General features: G+C 42.5%; 1 protein-coding gene across 3 annotated transcripts in view; it reads right to left on the reverse strand.

Annotated features, from left to right (window-relative positions):
* The window catches only part of LOC117350274 (annexin A1-like), a 53,176-nt gene extending 39,815 nt beyond the window's left edge, over positions 1-13,361 (reverse strand). Inside the window, exons 1-4 of one of the 3 annotated variants that reach the window (XM_033924491.1) lie at positions 13,292-13,361; positions 6,518-6,599; positions 5,470-5,557; positions 1,044-1,138 (exon numbers count right to left, since the gene is read on the reverse strand). In XM_033924491.1, coding sequence (XP_033780382.1) covers positions 1,044-1,138; positions 5,470-5,557; positions 6,518-6,577 — 243 coding nt within the window. In that variant the 5' untranslated portion in view covers positions 6,578-6,599; positions 13,292-13,361. Of the gene's footprint in view, positions 1-1,043; positions 1,139-5,469; positions 5,558-6,517; positions 6,600-11,635; positions 11,751-13,256 lie in introns of those variants that run through there. The other 2 variants (XM_033924500.1, XM_033924509.1) reach the window with 2 other exon arrangements.
* Between the last annotated feature and the right edge of the window lie 754 nt (positions 13,362-14,115).

Raw genomic sequence — 14,115 nt, forward strand, 5'->3', positions numbered from 1 at the left:
TCCCACAATGCACCAGGAAGGGACGGACCTGCCTAATTCTGATGGAGGTGGGCCTGCCAGATGGACGGAGAGACCTGGCCAGCCATCCTAACAGCCTAACAGGTTAGAGGGGGATCTGCAGGGTCCGGGGAGGGTGGGGAGGTTAGGAGGGGCTCTAGTGGGGGCGGGGGTGGGGCCATGCAATCTACAGTGGTGGGAGGTTCCAGCAGGAGAGATTGGGCATCCCTCTTGCACATTCGTTTGGGCGGGACAGGTGGCTGCTAGTGCAGCTGCTAAACTTAATGCAGCAGGCAGATTCCTTGCCGTGATAAGCTTAGCGTCTGTGTCTACGTACAATGTAGGCCAGTATTTTGCTGGCCTACATTGTGCGCGTCTCCCACTTGCCTAGGGAGATGAGTACGGCCATCTAGGTCCGCCTAAGGCTACTTCCGGTGCAAACCATGCCCATGTCCAGCCTTAGGTGAACTTAGGCAGGCTTGCACGCCTCCCTAGGCTCTCATAGGCACCGCCAATATAGGCCTGCCTTGGGAGCTTTTTTTAAAAAAAAAAAACATGCATCCCATTTGTCTGGTTAGACAGCGGTAGGACGCCTACCACTGCCTACAATCCAGCCCTCAATGTCACTTACTGATTAAGTGTTGCTGAATAACTGCAATTAGCTATGGACAAACCTAAATTTCTTTAAATATTGATCTCAATCAGTGGTGTAGTGGAGGGGGGGTTAGAGGGGTGGACCATCCTGGGCACCATGTTCACTGGGGCACCGGTGCCTCTCCTCCTCTCCGCCACCCCCCTCCCTCCCCACACACACATACACATACACACACATATCTCTTTAAATGTTCGTCAGCGCGAGCAGCATATTCCACCTCCTGCTCACGCATGCCTTGGCTCCCTTCTGATATAACTTCCTGATCACAGTGAGGGGCAGAAGGCACACAGTGCGGTGATGCCAGGTGCCACTGCCCCGAGCGCCAATCTTCCTAGCTACGCCACTGACCCCAATTTGTCCATTCATTAAATGGAAGAAAGCTGGTATTTACCCTCCCAGTGGCCTTCTGGTATGCTGGTTTGATTTGCTGACGCTGTGCATTGATTCTTTTTGTAAGGATGTCTATGATAGTGCCTTCATCCACACCTGGAAAAGAAAGCCAATAAACACTTTCAACTGACTGTAAAATTTGTTGCAATTGCATTGAAATAGAATTATCAGTAAAGAAGTGCAGAAGAAGGCAGGAATGATGACCACCTGATTTACATGTCCTGTGCTTGCTCCTGATCTGTGGTCTTCCCCTTGCCTCCTCCTACATGGGAGTGGCTTTAGATATCTGGCCAATCAGAGTCTAAAGCCACTTCCAATGCATCCCAGAATGCACTGTGAAGGAGGCCTAAGACTCTGCTTGGCCCAGGCACCTAAAGCCCCTCTCATGTAGGAGGAGGCAAGGGAAAGACCACAGATCAGAAGCCGGCTGCTGTAAGCTCCTCGCCTTGTTACTATTCTCAAATTCAAATGGTTTATTTTACTCAAAGAAATGCAGTCAAATACAAAAAGTAAAAAGAAAAGTAAGTAATTCAAGAAATTGTAACAAGGGAGGAAATTCTGCTCCCTGTAGCTGGCTTTTACAAGGTACAAGTTTCACTCTGAGCCTGCTCTATTTGTTTTCCTATTTTACACTCTGTAAGACGTCATCTCTATGAACCTATAATATTTTGCCAAGCTTGCTATCTGACTTTCCTGAAAGTTTTCTTAGCAAATCTGCTTGTGACACCTAATTTCCCTCATTGTTCTTGGTTTGCCCAGCTACACCTCACCTCCAGCCCCCCTTCCTAGCTGTCATGGGCCTGAGTTGTTTCCTTGTCCATATAAGGGTGCTCTTCCTTTCTTCTTCTTCTTCTTTCATGTGCAGCTGAAGGCCATCTTGTCCTGTCTTTGGGCTGTGAGCCAAGGACATGTTGCCTATGTCCAGTCCTATAACGTTTTCTTTTCCTTGTAAATGAGAACAGTTTCTTAAGTCTGCACCATTTGTATACCTTCTTTGCCTCCATTTTGTGAACATTCTTTTACAGTCCATTCTTTCTCAGTATGTAAATCAGGTGGTCATCCCAGCACCATTCTGAAGACGTGGGCCTGCTGGACAGAGAGAGTAGGCATCCCTCCGGCCGGCCTTGCTGTTAAAGGTTCTGGGGGTCCGGGTGGGCCTTGGGGTTCAGGGGGTCATGTGTTTGGGGGGTGCCAGAAGGAGGGAATGGGCATCCCTCCTGCCACGGGCAGTCTGTATGTGTGTGTGTGGGGAGGGGGGGGGGCTTCAGGTGTGGCAGCAGGAACGAGTGGGTATCCCTCCTGCTGGATGACTTGCATGGGGTTTGGGGGTTCCCTGCTGCAGCCGCTCAGTTGATCATGGCAGAGAGCTTTCCTTGCTGCAATCAGTGTAGCAACTGTGTCTATTTGAAATGTAGGCCACATGCGAGCGAAACCATGCCCACACCTAGCCTTAAGCAAGCTTAAGCATCCCTTGGTGCCTCCTTGCACCTGAAACAGATGCCTACAGTACAGGTGGCCTGCCTCAGGTTGTTGTTGTTGTTTTTTTTTTTTTTTTTAGAAAACGTGTCCCGATTGACTGGTTAAACAGAGGTAGGATGCCTACTGCTACCTACAATCGGGATGCCGTTTATAGCCCTAAAAACGTGTCCCTCTGAGTAATGTTATACTTTACTTCCCTTTTCTCTCTTTTTATGGTAATATGAGTAAGAGTGAGCCCAGAGCTCGGTCAAAGTGGAATCACACTGCGGGTTCAAGGTAACAGAAAACGATACTTTTTTAAAAGTGCCAGGTATTAGGGGTCCTGTTAACATGAAGGCAAGGGAGAAAATAACATAAACTAGTCCTATGCAGCAAAAGTTCCCCCTCTCCCCCACAACTTCTTCTTGGTCCTGCTCCTGCAGGCCATAGCATGCATTATGATCTCTAGTCAGCAATATTTGCCAGCCTGACTTTGCCTAAATCAAAAATACAGTTCTTCAAGGTCTTAAATTAGACTTAGCCTATCTGGCTGTCATGGTTGTAGTTCAAAGACACAGGGTGGAGGTATACATAGCTATGCCCTGAACTGTTATACTTCCTGGACCATGCTCTCCTGGATCCACCCCTCCCATATCACTTACACCATAGGTGAAACTATGAGTTTTAAGGTAGTTTTGAGTCTGTGATGGAGTGCCCTTAAGGGGACTTGCCCATGTCTTATAGACTTCCTTACACTTTTGTAAGTTTCCAATGCCATGATGACAAGCAGTAATATATGGACACCTAATGGTAGATTTGATTGTGACTGATAATGAAAATACTCACCAAAGGAGATGATGGAAACAATACTAACTTTTATCCAAACTTAAAATGTGACAATTGGTATAACCAAGTTTCCTCTGGCTCTCCCTAGTGACCATCCCTAGAAATACAGCTTAAAGGGAATCACTTTGATTTCAAAGGGCCCAACCGTGCTGTCCGGTGACCAGAGTCTAAGGCCTAGATTCACTAAGCTCACCGATCATGTCCCGACCAGTTTGCGAGTGTCCCCCGACCCAATTCACTAATTTTCTGCCCGATTTGATGCGCACATGCAAATGAGGGGAAATGGCATGCAAAGTAGCGCCATTTTTCAAGCATTGCGTTCATTGCAGCAGGTTGATTTTCCTCACACTGAGCAGCATTCAGTTCCCGAAGAAGAAGGCTTGTCCTTCGAAACGGAGTCCGTTGAACTTTAAAGGCATGCAGAGCATCTTTTTGGGCGACTGATTTTCATTATAGCCCGAAGATAAGTAGTACATTGGTTTCTAACTATTTTAACTGCAATGTTGTTTGTACACTGCTTTAGCAGTGACCTTAAAAAATAGTCGCTGATTATGTTTAGTGACAGCAGTGATCCTTGATACACTATAGCAGTGATTTCCAACCCTGTCCTGGAGGAACACCAGGCCAATCGGGTTTTCAGGCTAGCCCTAATGAATATGCATGAGAGAGATTTGCATATGATGGAAGTGATAGGCATGCAAATTTGCTTCATGCGTATTCATTAGGGCTAGCCTGAAAACCCAATTGGCCTGGTGTTCCTCCAGGACAGGGTTGGGAACCACTGCACTATAGTATTTCACTATCATTATTTAGGCACTTTATTATTCAGCATTATTGTGCACCATTACACTGGACGGTTAGGACTCAGGGATGTAACACAATTTTCCCTTTTGGGTTTTGGTAGTGACAACTCTGTGAGAGGGGTTTATTGTTAATTCCTCAATTGTGATTACTGGGGGCCCTCCGTCCAACCACATTAATTTAATTTATTTAGCATTAGTGTTTCTTTTGGCACTACTGTCGCTACACACACTGTCAGGAGAGATCTGTTTGCTCCCATGCAAAGTAGGAAGGCAGCGATTCACTAAACAGAAGAAGGAACACCGACTGGGCTGGCCAATCCAAAAAGAAGCGACTGTCCTGACTTCTGCCGCCCTGAAATCCTAGCTCTGCAGCCCTGAAACCATCAAAATAAAACAGTTCCCTTGTGCAAAAAGTGCCCTGCTCTCTGCCGTCCTGATCTTTGCTCTCAGTCGCCCTGCCTCTCTGCTTTCTGCTGCCCCGCCTCTCTGCGAGTCCGTGTTTTTTAACCTGCGGTTTTAACCTGCGGGTTAAAGCGGGGCTGCACTATGGCGTGTTCTGCTTAGTTGTTCCAGTCTGGCTGCAAAGCGTGTTCTGTTCCATGGAAATGATTCTCGTGGGGGCCAGTGAGTGCAGCCACCTACCTTTTGTTTTGACCTCAAGCTTGTGCGGAGAGCATGGGCGGATCGCATTTCCAGGCGGAGAGGACGGTCTGCGCATATGTCTGAATCGCTCTGCAGCGATCCGTGCGACCGCTTGTGGGCGTGTGTCCGATCAGATCATTTGCATGGGGACTCTTTAGTGAATTGGTCGCCCGGCAAGACTCGGCCACGGATTGCCCGGATCGGTGAGTTTAGTGAATCTAGGCCTAATTGGTCAACCTTTTCATGTGTGTCCGCATGCACACAGGTTATCTAGGCACTGTTCTCTCTCCGGATCTCGGTTGTTCTGCCCCAGCCCTATCCCACCTCTACTTTAGCAGCTCCCATATGCAACCATGAATTTTTATTCATGATCCCTTTCCCCCCTGTTGAAGCCTTCCCTTGGGGCTATCAGTACAGTGGTCATTAATGCAATTAAGGCCCTCTTTTCCTAAGGTGCACTAAAGACTAACATGTGCATGTTATTTTATTAAGACGTCCGTCTTAGCGTTTCGCATGCACTAATCGGTCAGCGCACCTTAGTGAAAGAGGGGGGATAAGTGTAATATGATACAATGTTTCAGGCTATCATAATCAAATAATTATAATAATCAGTTGTCTATTGCCTATGCATTTGCTCAAATATTGTAGCATTACTTGCTTTTACTTTGATTGCAATACCTTTAGCGTGGATGGCCTTGTCCAGACTGGCAGCATCGGTAGCAGCATTGAAACCTGGGAACGGTTTCACAGATGACCCAGCTTGTGCCTATAAAACCAAAATAGAGTTGCAATGTCCTTTAGAAACACAGTCATCATGAATCGGTCAGAGAAGCTAAAATAAGCTTCAGTGATGAAGTTTCTACTATGATGGACGAATGCTTTCCTGAGAAGAAACCAGAGGAATTAACTAAGTACTTGTTGGCAGTCTATGAACTGGGTTACTCGGCACAACCTCCATACACATGCTTACGAGAGATCCTCCTGCAGGGCCTTAACCCTTTCAGGACCATAAGGATCGTAGGGCAATTTCTGTGGTTTTGACGACATTTTTATGGTAAAAAGGGCTTGCAGATGCCAAAAAATTGATTTTTTTTTGTGAAATATCATTATTTTTTTAAAAAAAAATCAAACTTCTGGCTTATGGACAGTGTGGCAAGTGAATCTTCTCGTCAATCTGGCAACGACGCTAATGAATGAATGTCGGAACCAGTTTGTTTACATAAAGGCAGTATCATATGGAATCCGTACATATCAAATTTAGAACTGTAGACTATCCCAATCAAAATTTATAGGATTTTAAAGTTATGGGACAAATATGTCCCTTGGTCCTGAAAGGGTTAAGAATATTGGCTGTAAGGATGATGGTAAACTGGATTTCATGCAGGTGGAGAGCAATGGAGTTTTGCCACCAAAGAGGCAACGCAAGCCTTTTCCTTCCTCCATCCAGTCATCCCTTGACTTATCTTTTTGCTAACCAGTACTTCTGTCGTCTCGCTCCTTCACCTGGACCACAAGCAGGAAGAACAGCAATGCAACAGGAATAGGGAAAGCCATGAAGATCAGGAAGCAGTTGCGTTAAGTGTGCTGTGGCATTGTGTTCTGAACTGAGAAATGCTTGTGTGCATTAAACACTTTGTTATTTGAAGAAAAAAAAAAAAAAAAAGAAACACAGTCTGTCTTAAAACCGTTGCTTCATGCAATAAATAGGATGTGGTATAGCACTTACTACAGAGCTTTGTTCCTTTTCAAGGTACTTGGTCCTGAGAATCTCTTGAACAATCGACATTGTTCTCTGTTACTTCAGATGTCTAAAAGACAGACATAACAATGTTATTTGAAAACGATTATCAAACCCATATTTTCCAAATAACAAGCAAAGAATTTGGCTACCGGAATGAATATCTGATGCCTCTGTGCTGAATTTTCTAAATGTGCATATACATATTTATTTATTCAGTTTTCTATACCAGTCGCTCAGAACATTTACATTCATTTATTTGGGTACTCAGGCATTTTTCCCTGTCTGACCCACCGGGCTCACAATCTAACTAATATACCTGCGGGGATGGGGGATTAAGTGACTTGCCCAGGGTCACAGGGGCCAAGTGTGGGTTTGAACCCACAACATAAGAATAGCCTTACTGGGTCAGACCAATGGTCCCTCAAGCCCAGTAGCTCGTTCTCACAGAGGTTAATCCAGGTCACTAGTACCTGGCCAAGACCCAAGGTGTAGCAATATTCCATGCTACCAATACAGTGGCTTCCCCCATGTCTTTCTCAATAACAGACTATGGACTTTTCCTCTAGGAACTTGTCCAAACCTTTCTTAAAACCAGCTACGCCATCCGCTCTTACCACATCCTCTGGCCACAACCTCAGGGTACTGAGGCTTTAGCTTTAACTATTGCACCACACTCTCCCCGCACTGTGCCATACAAGTGCACACACACACACACACATAACAAAGATTTTGCAGTGTGCAAGTGAAGCTGTTTTTGTGTCATGGATTTTGTCTCAGTGAATTAGAGAATACCAATAGGTGTTCTCATTTTACACTTAAGGATTCAGGAAATATTCTGCTGAAATGTTATCAGAAATTAGGGTGGCTAACAAACAGTGTGTTAGGTGCCATTGACTCATGTTTGAGTCGGTTTTGTGCTAGTCCAGTAAGGTCCTCCAGCATCATCCCTATGGTTGTTTTCAATGTGGCTAGCTATCTAATTGCAGGTCACCCTCTTTGCCTGGTTCTTCAGTTTTCCCCAAACATGATGACCTTCTCCAATGATCTTTCTCTTTTGATGGTGTGACCAAAATAAGACAGTCATAACTTCATCATTTGGGCTTCGAGTGACATAGCAGGTTTGTTCTCTTCCAGAATCAATTTGTAAGCTCCTTCTCCAGCACCAAAGCTCAAATAATTCAATCTTCTGACTTGTTTTCATAGTGTCTAGCTTTCACATCCATAACTGTGGAGAGATTAAATTAATTCTTTGCTTTGGTCTTCACTGAGGAAGATGTGGGGGAGATACCATTGCCAGAAATGGTATTCAATGCTGATGTACCAGAGAAACTGAAACAAATCTCTTTAACACTGGGATATATAATGGGGCAATTTGACAAATTGAACAGTGACAAATCACCTGGACCTGATGGTATACATCTCAGTGTTCTGATAGAATTGAAAAATGAATTTGCAGAACTATTGCTAGTAATTTGTAATTTTTCTTTAAAATCCAGCATGGTTCCAGAAGACTGGCCAATGGAATTCTAATTTTTAAAAAGGGTTCCAATGGTGATTTAAGAAATTATAGACCGGTGAGTCTGACATTGGTGCCAGACAAAATAGTAGAGACTATTATAAAGAACAAAATTACAGAGCATATACTCAGTATGGATTAATGAGATAAAGCCAACATGGATTTAGTCAAGGGAAATCTTGCCTCATCAATCCACTATATTACTTTGAACGGTAAATAAGCATGTGGATAAAGGTGAGCCATTGATATTCTATCCAGATTTTCAAAAGACATTTGACTGATAACATTTGGATAAACAATTGGATAAAGTACCTCATGAAAGGTTTCTGAGGAAATTTAAAAGTCATAGGATGGGAGGTAGTGAACTATTATAGATTAAGAATTGATGAAAAGATAGAAATTAGAGAGTTGGGTTAAATGGTCAATATTCTCAGTGGAGAAGGGTAAATAGTAGGGTTCCCTAGGTATCTGTGCTAAGAACGCTGCTTTATAATATGTCAATGCTCTAGAGCTGGGAATAACAAGTAAGATAATTAAATTTCCTGATGACACTAAGGGCCTCTTCTATCAAACTGCGCTAGCAGTTTTTAGTGCAGAGAGCCGCGCTGAATGGCCCGTGCTGCTCCCGACGTTCATAGGAACTCTATGAGCGTCGGGAGCAGCACGGGCCATTCAGCGCAGCTCACCGCGCTACAAACTGCTAGCACAGTTTGATAGAAGAGGCCCTAAATTGTTCAAAGTTGTTAAATCGCAAGAGGATTGTGAAAAAGTGCAAGAGGAAAAGGATCTAGGTGTCATCATTGAGGATAAGTTGAAACCTTCAGCTCAGTATGCAGCAGCAGCTAAGAAAGCAAATAGAATGTTAGGAATTATCAGGAAAGGAATGGAAAACAAAGCTGAGAATGTTATAATACCCTTGTATTGCTCCATGGTGCAACTGCCCATGAAATAATGTGTGCAGTTCTGGTCGCCACATCTGAATAAATATATAGTGGAATTAGAAAAAATACAGAGAAGGGTGTAGAAAATGATAAAAGGGTTAAGACGACTTCCCTATGAAGAAAGGCTAAAGTGGCTAGGGCTCTTCAGCTTGGAGAAGAGAAGGCTGAGGGGAGATATGATATAGGTCTATAAAATAATGAGTGTTTACTCTTTCTAGAAATTATAAGATTAGATGTCATGAGATGAAGCTTCTACGTAGTAGATTTTAAACAAACTGGAGAAAATATTATTTCACTCAATGTGTAATTAAACTCTGGAATTCATTGCCAGAGAATGTGCTGAAAGCAGTTAGCTTAGCAAGGTTTAAAAAAGGTTTGGCTAATTTTCTAAAACAAACGTCCATATGCATTTATTAAGATGGATTTTATTTATGCTAGGATAAGCAGCATAAAATGTGTTTGGGTTCTGATGGACCTTCGGTCTGTCCCAGTATAGCAACTCTTATGTTCTTATGCTCTTTTAAAGGTGCACTAATCTCATTCATGTGGTTCAACTACCTCCAGAAAGCACACAACCTACATTTTCCAAAAACCACTGTACATTTACTTTAGTTAGCAATTTTTAGACGAGGCAAATCAAATGATAGGGATCAAAAAAGCATGTGCCAGCTAAAATTCCTTTCCAGTGAACTCATCTTAAAGGATGGGCACAAATCTAGTCTTGACATTTGAGTCTTTTCACATGCATATTTTCTTAGGGTGTAGCAACTGTCTACAAACCACAGTGCTCAATAGAAAAGCTGCCTAAACAAACATTAATACCAGGGGCCACTGAAAAGTTCTCAGCCCAACCCACAAGAGAATGATGTGGAAGCATAAAACTTAAAATGTATTCCATACTTTTTCTGACACTTTTTTTTTCTTGACCACTGAAACAAAAAACGTCAAGAAAAGTGTAGAATAACTTGTAAGTTTCATGGCTCCACACCATTCTCTTCTTGGTTGGACTGAGAACATTTCAGTGGCCCCTCATATTTCTCACTCTTTATCTTTCTACAGTTCAGAGTAAGGAAGCTTTTTCTCTTATTGGTGTTTCTTTTCAGTATATCCTATCAACACTATCACATGAAAATGCTCATCTTGATTCTTTTAAAAAAATGTGTATACTAGAACTGTTAAAATAAGGGTCAGCAAGTAAGCTTTGGGTGGTACCTTTTTATTGGACTAACTTAATATACCTGTGACTATCTTCCAAAGATATCCTTGTTTCATTGGGTCAATGAGGAAACTGCAGATATACTCCACACTGCAGTTTAATAGTACAAACTCTGGAGGGGGGAGGAGTCTTTGCTCATTTGAATATATCATTACAGTTCAATAAAGTGGGAGAGGGGACTGATGGGATGAAGGCAGTGGAATTTTACAATAGGTAATACGGTCAGTGTCCTTATTAAGTTCTCTTATGTTTGTTTCAAAGTGCTTGATTTCAATATGCAGCAGCAGCAGCTAAGAAAGCAACTAGAATGTTAGGAATTATCAGGAAAGGAATGGAAAACAAAGATGAGAATGTTATAATACCCTTGTATTGCTCCATGGTGCAACTGCCCATGAAATAATGTGTGCAGTTCTGGTCGCTACATCTGAATAAATATATAGTGGAATTAGACAAAGTACAGAGAAGGGTGTCGAAAATGATAAAAGGGATGAGACGACTTCCCTATGAGGAAAGGCTAAAGTGGCTAGGGCCACTTGTGACCTGGATTGGCCACTGTTGGAAACAGAAAACTGGGCTATATGGACCATTGGTCTGACCCAGTATGACTATTCTTATGTTCCTACTTCCTATGTCTTCATTTCAAACGTTTTGGTTTCTTGCCAGTTCCTAAAATCCTAATTGAGAAGTCATTAAGGAAGTTTTTCTACATATCTAAGTGGACTACCACATCCATAGTAATGCTATACTAGAATTGAAAACACAAGCAGGTATGTACATTTGCAGTCCTGGAAGCATTCACAAGTACTACAATCTCTCTTATTATCCATGCATATCAATTAATTAGGTAATCCTCTTGGGTGAAATTTGAACATGTCGTCTATGAAGCTTTGGATGCAAAGCTCTTACAAGGTGGACATCTCCATGTAGCAGAGCAGAAAGAAGCAAGTTTAGAGACAACAAAAGAGAATTTGTGATTTTCCTCTGCAGGTTAAAGAGTGTGGTACATATAATAAGGATTATAAAAACGACCAAAAACTGAACTTTAGAAAGGCAATAAAAACCCACCTCTTCCACCAACCCAAATTTCCTGGACGTTGCAAAAAAAAGGACACCAGCCCTCCACCGGTTAATAAAAGGGGAAAGGGAAACACATCTGTTGTATTTACAAATGTAATTCTAGATTTATTTACAAAAAAAAAAATACTAATGTCATCCCTGAGACCCCAAGCTGAGAAAAACAAATATATATATATATATATTTTTTTTTTTAACTTTAAGATTCTGTAAGATTTCATCTTTCAGGAAACTGTGCAATATTTCCTTTGCACCATCAGGCTGTGTACATCTCTCTGCAAGATGAAGAACAATTTGGTTTTGATTTCATTGTTGTTGTGAGAGTTTAAACCTCCTATTTTGATTACGGTTGTTACCTTGTTTCCCCAGTGGAGTTGGGTGGCAAGGTCTTAATCCACCAGTCAGACGGGTCACATGGGGGCATCGCATGGCTCATGGTTCAGACACTAATGGAAGGCTGAGAGAGCCCACAACCTTGTCTCCCAAGCTCTAGTGTTGGCTCACCGGCTGCCTGTAGCCAAACATTGTGTCTTCAAGGGCCTGATGCTAGTGTTCAAATCCTTGCATAACATGACGCCAGCCTACATGATGACTAAGCTTCCTCTATATGTGCCAAACCTATCCCTCTGCTCCCAGGATGAAATACACCTCAAAATGCCCCCCTGGTCATGCCCTTCAACTGCAAACCACAAAGTGACGATCCTATTCCCACTTCATTCCGAGTCACTGGAATCGACTGTCCGTGCAGATCCGATCACTTGAAGGACTCCTCAGCTTTAGAAAAGCAATAAAAACCTAAACCTCTACCCTTGACCGATAGACTACAAAGAAATGCATACTGGTACCAGAACCAGTAAGTGTCACATAAGGATAACTTGCATCTTACACTGTAACTTTCTGCGTGTCAAATTAGATATAACTTGTACTGGAAACCTTGCATCATAAGGACAACCATAGCAAATTGTAACCAGTAGACCATATATTATTATTAGCCCCTTGCATGTATCAAGTTAGGATAAAAACTTGTGTCGTAAACTTGTATAGAAAGTATGTATGTTAATCCTGCAAAAGCAAAAGCAAAAAACAAACTGCAGACTCCTATGTACCAGATGCAGGCAATGTTTATTATACCAAATATTTTATGCAGTTGAAAATACTACCTTATAACAAACCAAGGGTCCTGACACGGTCCATGTTTCAGAAAACACTCCTTCCTCAGAGGTCCATGGTTGCTAAGGTATAAAGTAAACCGCAATAAAAGGTATAAAACAGCCATCGCACACTCTAAGTGGAGAAGGATACCATACAGACGGCTGTATTATACCTTTTATTGCAGTTTACTTTATACCTTAGCAACCATGGACCTCTGAGGAAGGAGTGTTTTCCGAAACACGGACCGTGTCAGGTCCCTTGGTTTGTTATAAGGTGGTATTTTCAACTGCATAAAATATTTGGTATAATAAACATTGCCTGCATCTGGTACTTAGGAGTCTGCAGTTTGTTTTTTGTTTTTGCTATGGCTGGTGATACTGCAGTTTTCATTGGATTCCTTTGTGTTGTCCTTGCTGTTAATCCTGCAACCCATTCTGAGCTCTTTGGGGACAGCAGGCTAGAAAATAATTAAATAAATAACTATTCTACTTTTGTTGTATCTGGAGAGTATCAGCTCACAGTATCAGTCTTCCATTATCAGAAATTAAACTTTATAATCAGCACTGAAGTATAATACAGAAAAGCATTTATGAGGTTAATAATCCCCAAGAGTGACCTGTAGATAAACCTCAAGCACTTATAGGTAACTAGATGCTGTCTACTCTTGCAAGTTGCTTGTGCTCTTGCTTCTTTCAAATGTTCTACAGCTTTCATGAAAGGGTCACACCCACACCTTTCCAGGTGTTAAAACCCACATCTTTTCCCCAGCCTATAAAACCTCCCAACGGACCATAGATATCTGTATTGGAAACAAAACTTACTTACTGTAGAGAAGAAAACTGAATCAGAAAATAACTTACATCTTCTTTAAGACAACTTAGAATGTGTCTTCACTGGAAGCTGCAAACTAACAGAGCAAGCTTTAAGACTGACACTCTTTATAAGGTTGCAGTAGAGCCACACCTAACAATGAAAGATTATTCCTCAGCCAATGACCCAACCCAAGCAACAAAGAGGCGTTATTATATTCTCAATAAGGCTATTCATTATGATTTTAAAAAAGGGAAAGACCCGGAGACACAAATTAGAAATTTATTTTATTTTAAAATGTATAGCCCTTGCTATCTTGAGAGTGAGTGAGGGTGGGATTCTTCAGTGAAAAGTAGTTTGGAGATTAGGAGCTGTAGATAGTGAGATAGGAGAGGACATCGGTCAATATTTCAGACAGCAGTGGTGAGCGGGTGGAATGATGGGCCATGTCTGGCCATCAGAAATGAATGTTCACAGATAACCACATAAGAGGAAGCCACAAGGATTTATGTGACTCCTAGATTATATTTATCTGGGTATCCAAATAATACACTTAGCAAGTTCTGACTGAATATTGGCCAGGACCTGCAAAAGGGTTATCTGGCTAGGTCTGACCACCCCCTATTCTGATTTTCTCTTTCTCTCCCTTTCTGTCTCACACACATTCCCTCCCCTCAGAAAAGCATTGAACCCCTCTCAACCCCCCCCCCCCCAAATTAGTCTGATCTACTCTTGCTCACCCCATAAGACCCTACCCCCATTCCAGTTCCCTCTCTAAGCATCCCCTTTAGGCCTCACCTCCCACCTCCCTAGCCTACCTGTGTGATCCATAATAGACTTGTAGACAAAGAGCATGAGAGATGCCCACTCACTC

The sequence above is a fragment of the Geotrypetes seraphini genome, chromosome 1 (genome assembly GCF_902459505.1).
Source record: "Geotrypetes seraphini chromosome 1, aGeoSer1.1, whole genome shotgun sequence".
In the NCBI taxonomy this organism is placed as follows: domain Eukaryota; kingdom Metazoa; phylum Chordata; class Amphibia; order Gymnophiona; family Dermophiidae; genus Geotrypetes; species Geotrypetes seraphini.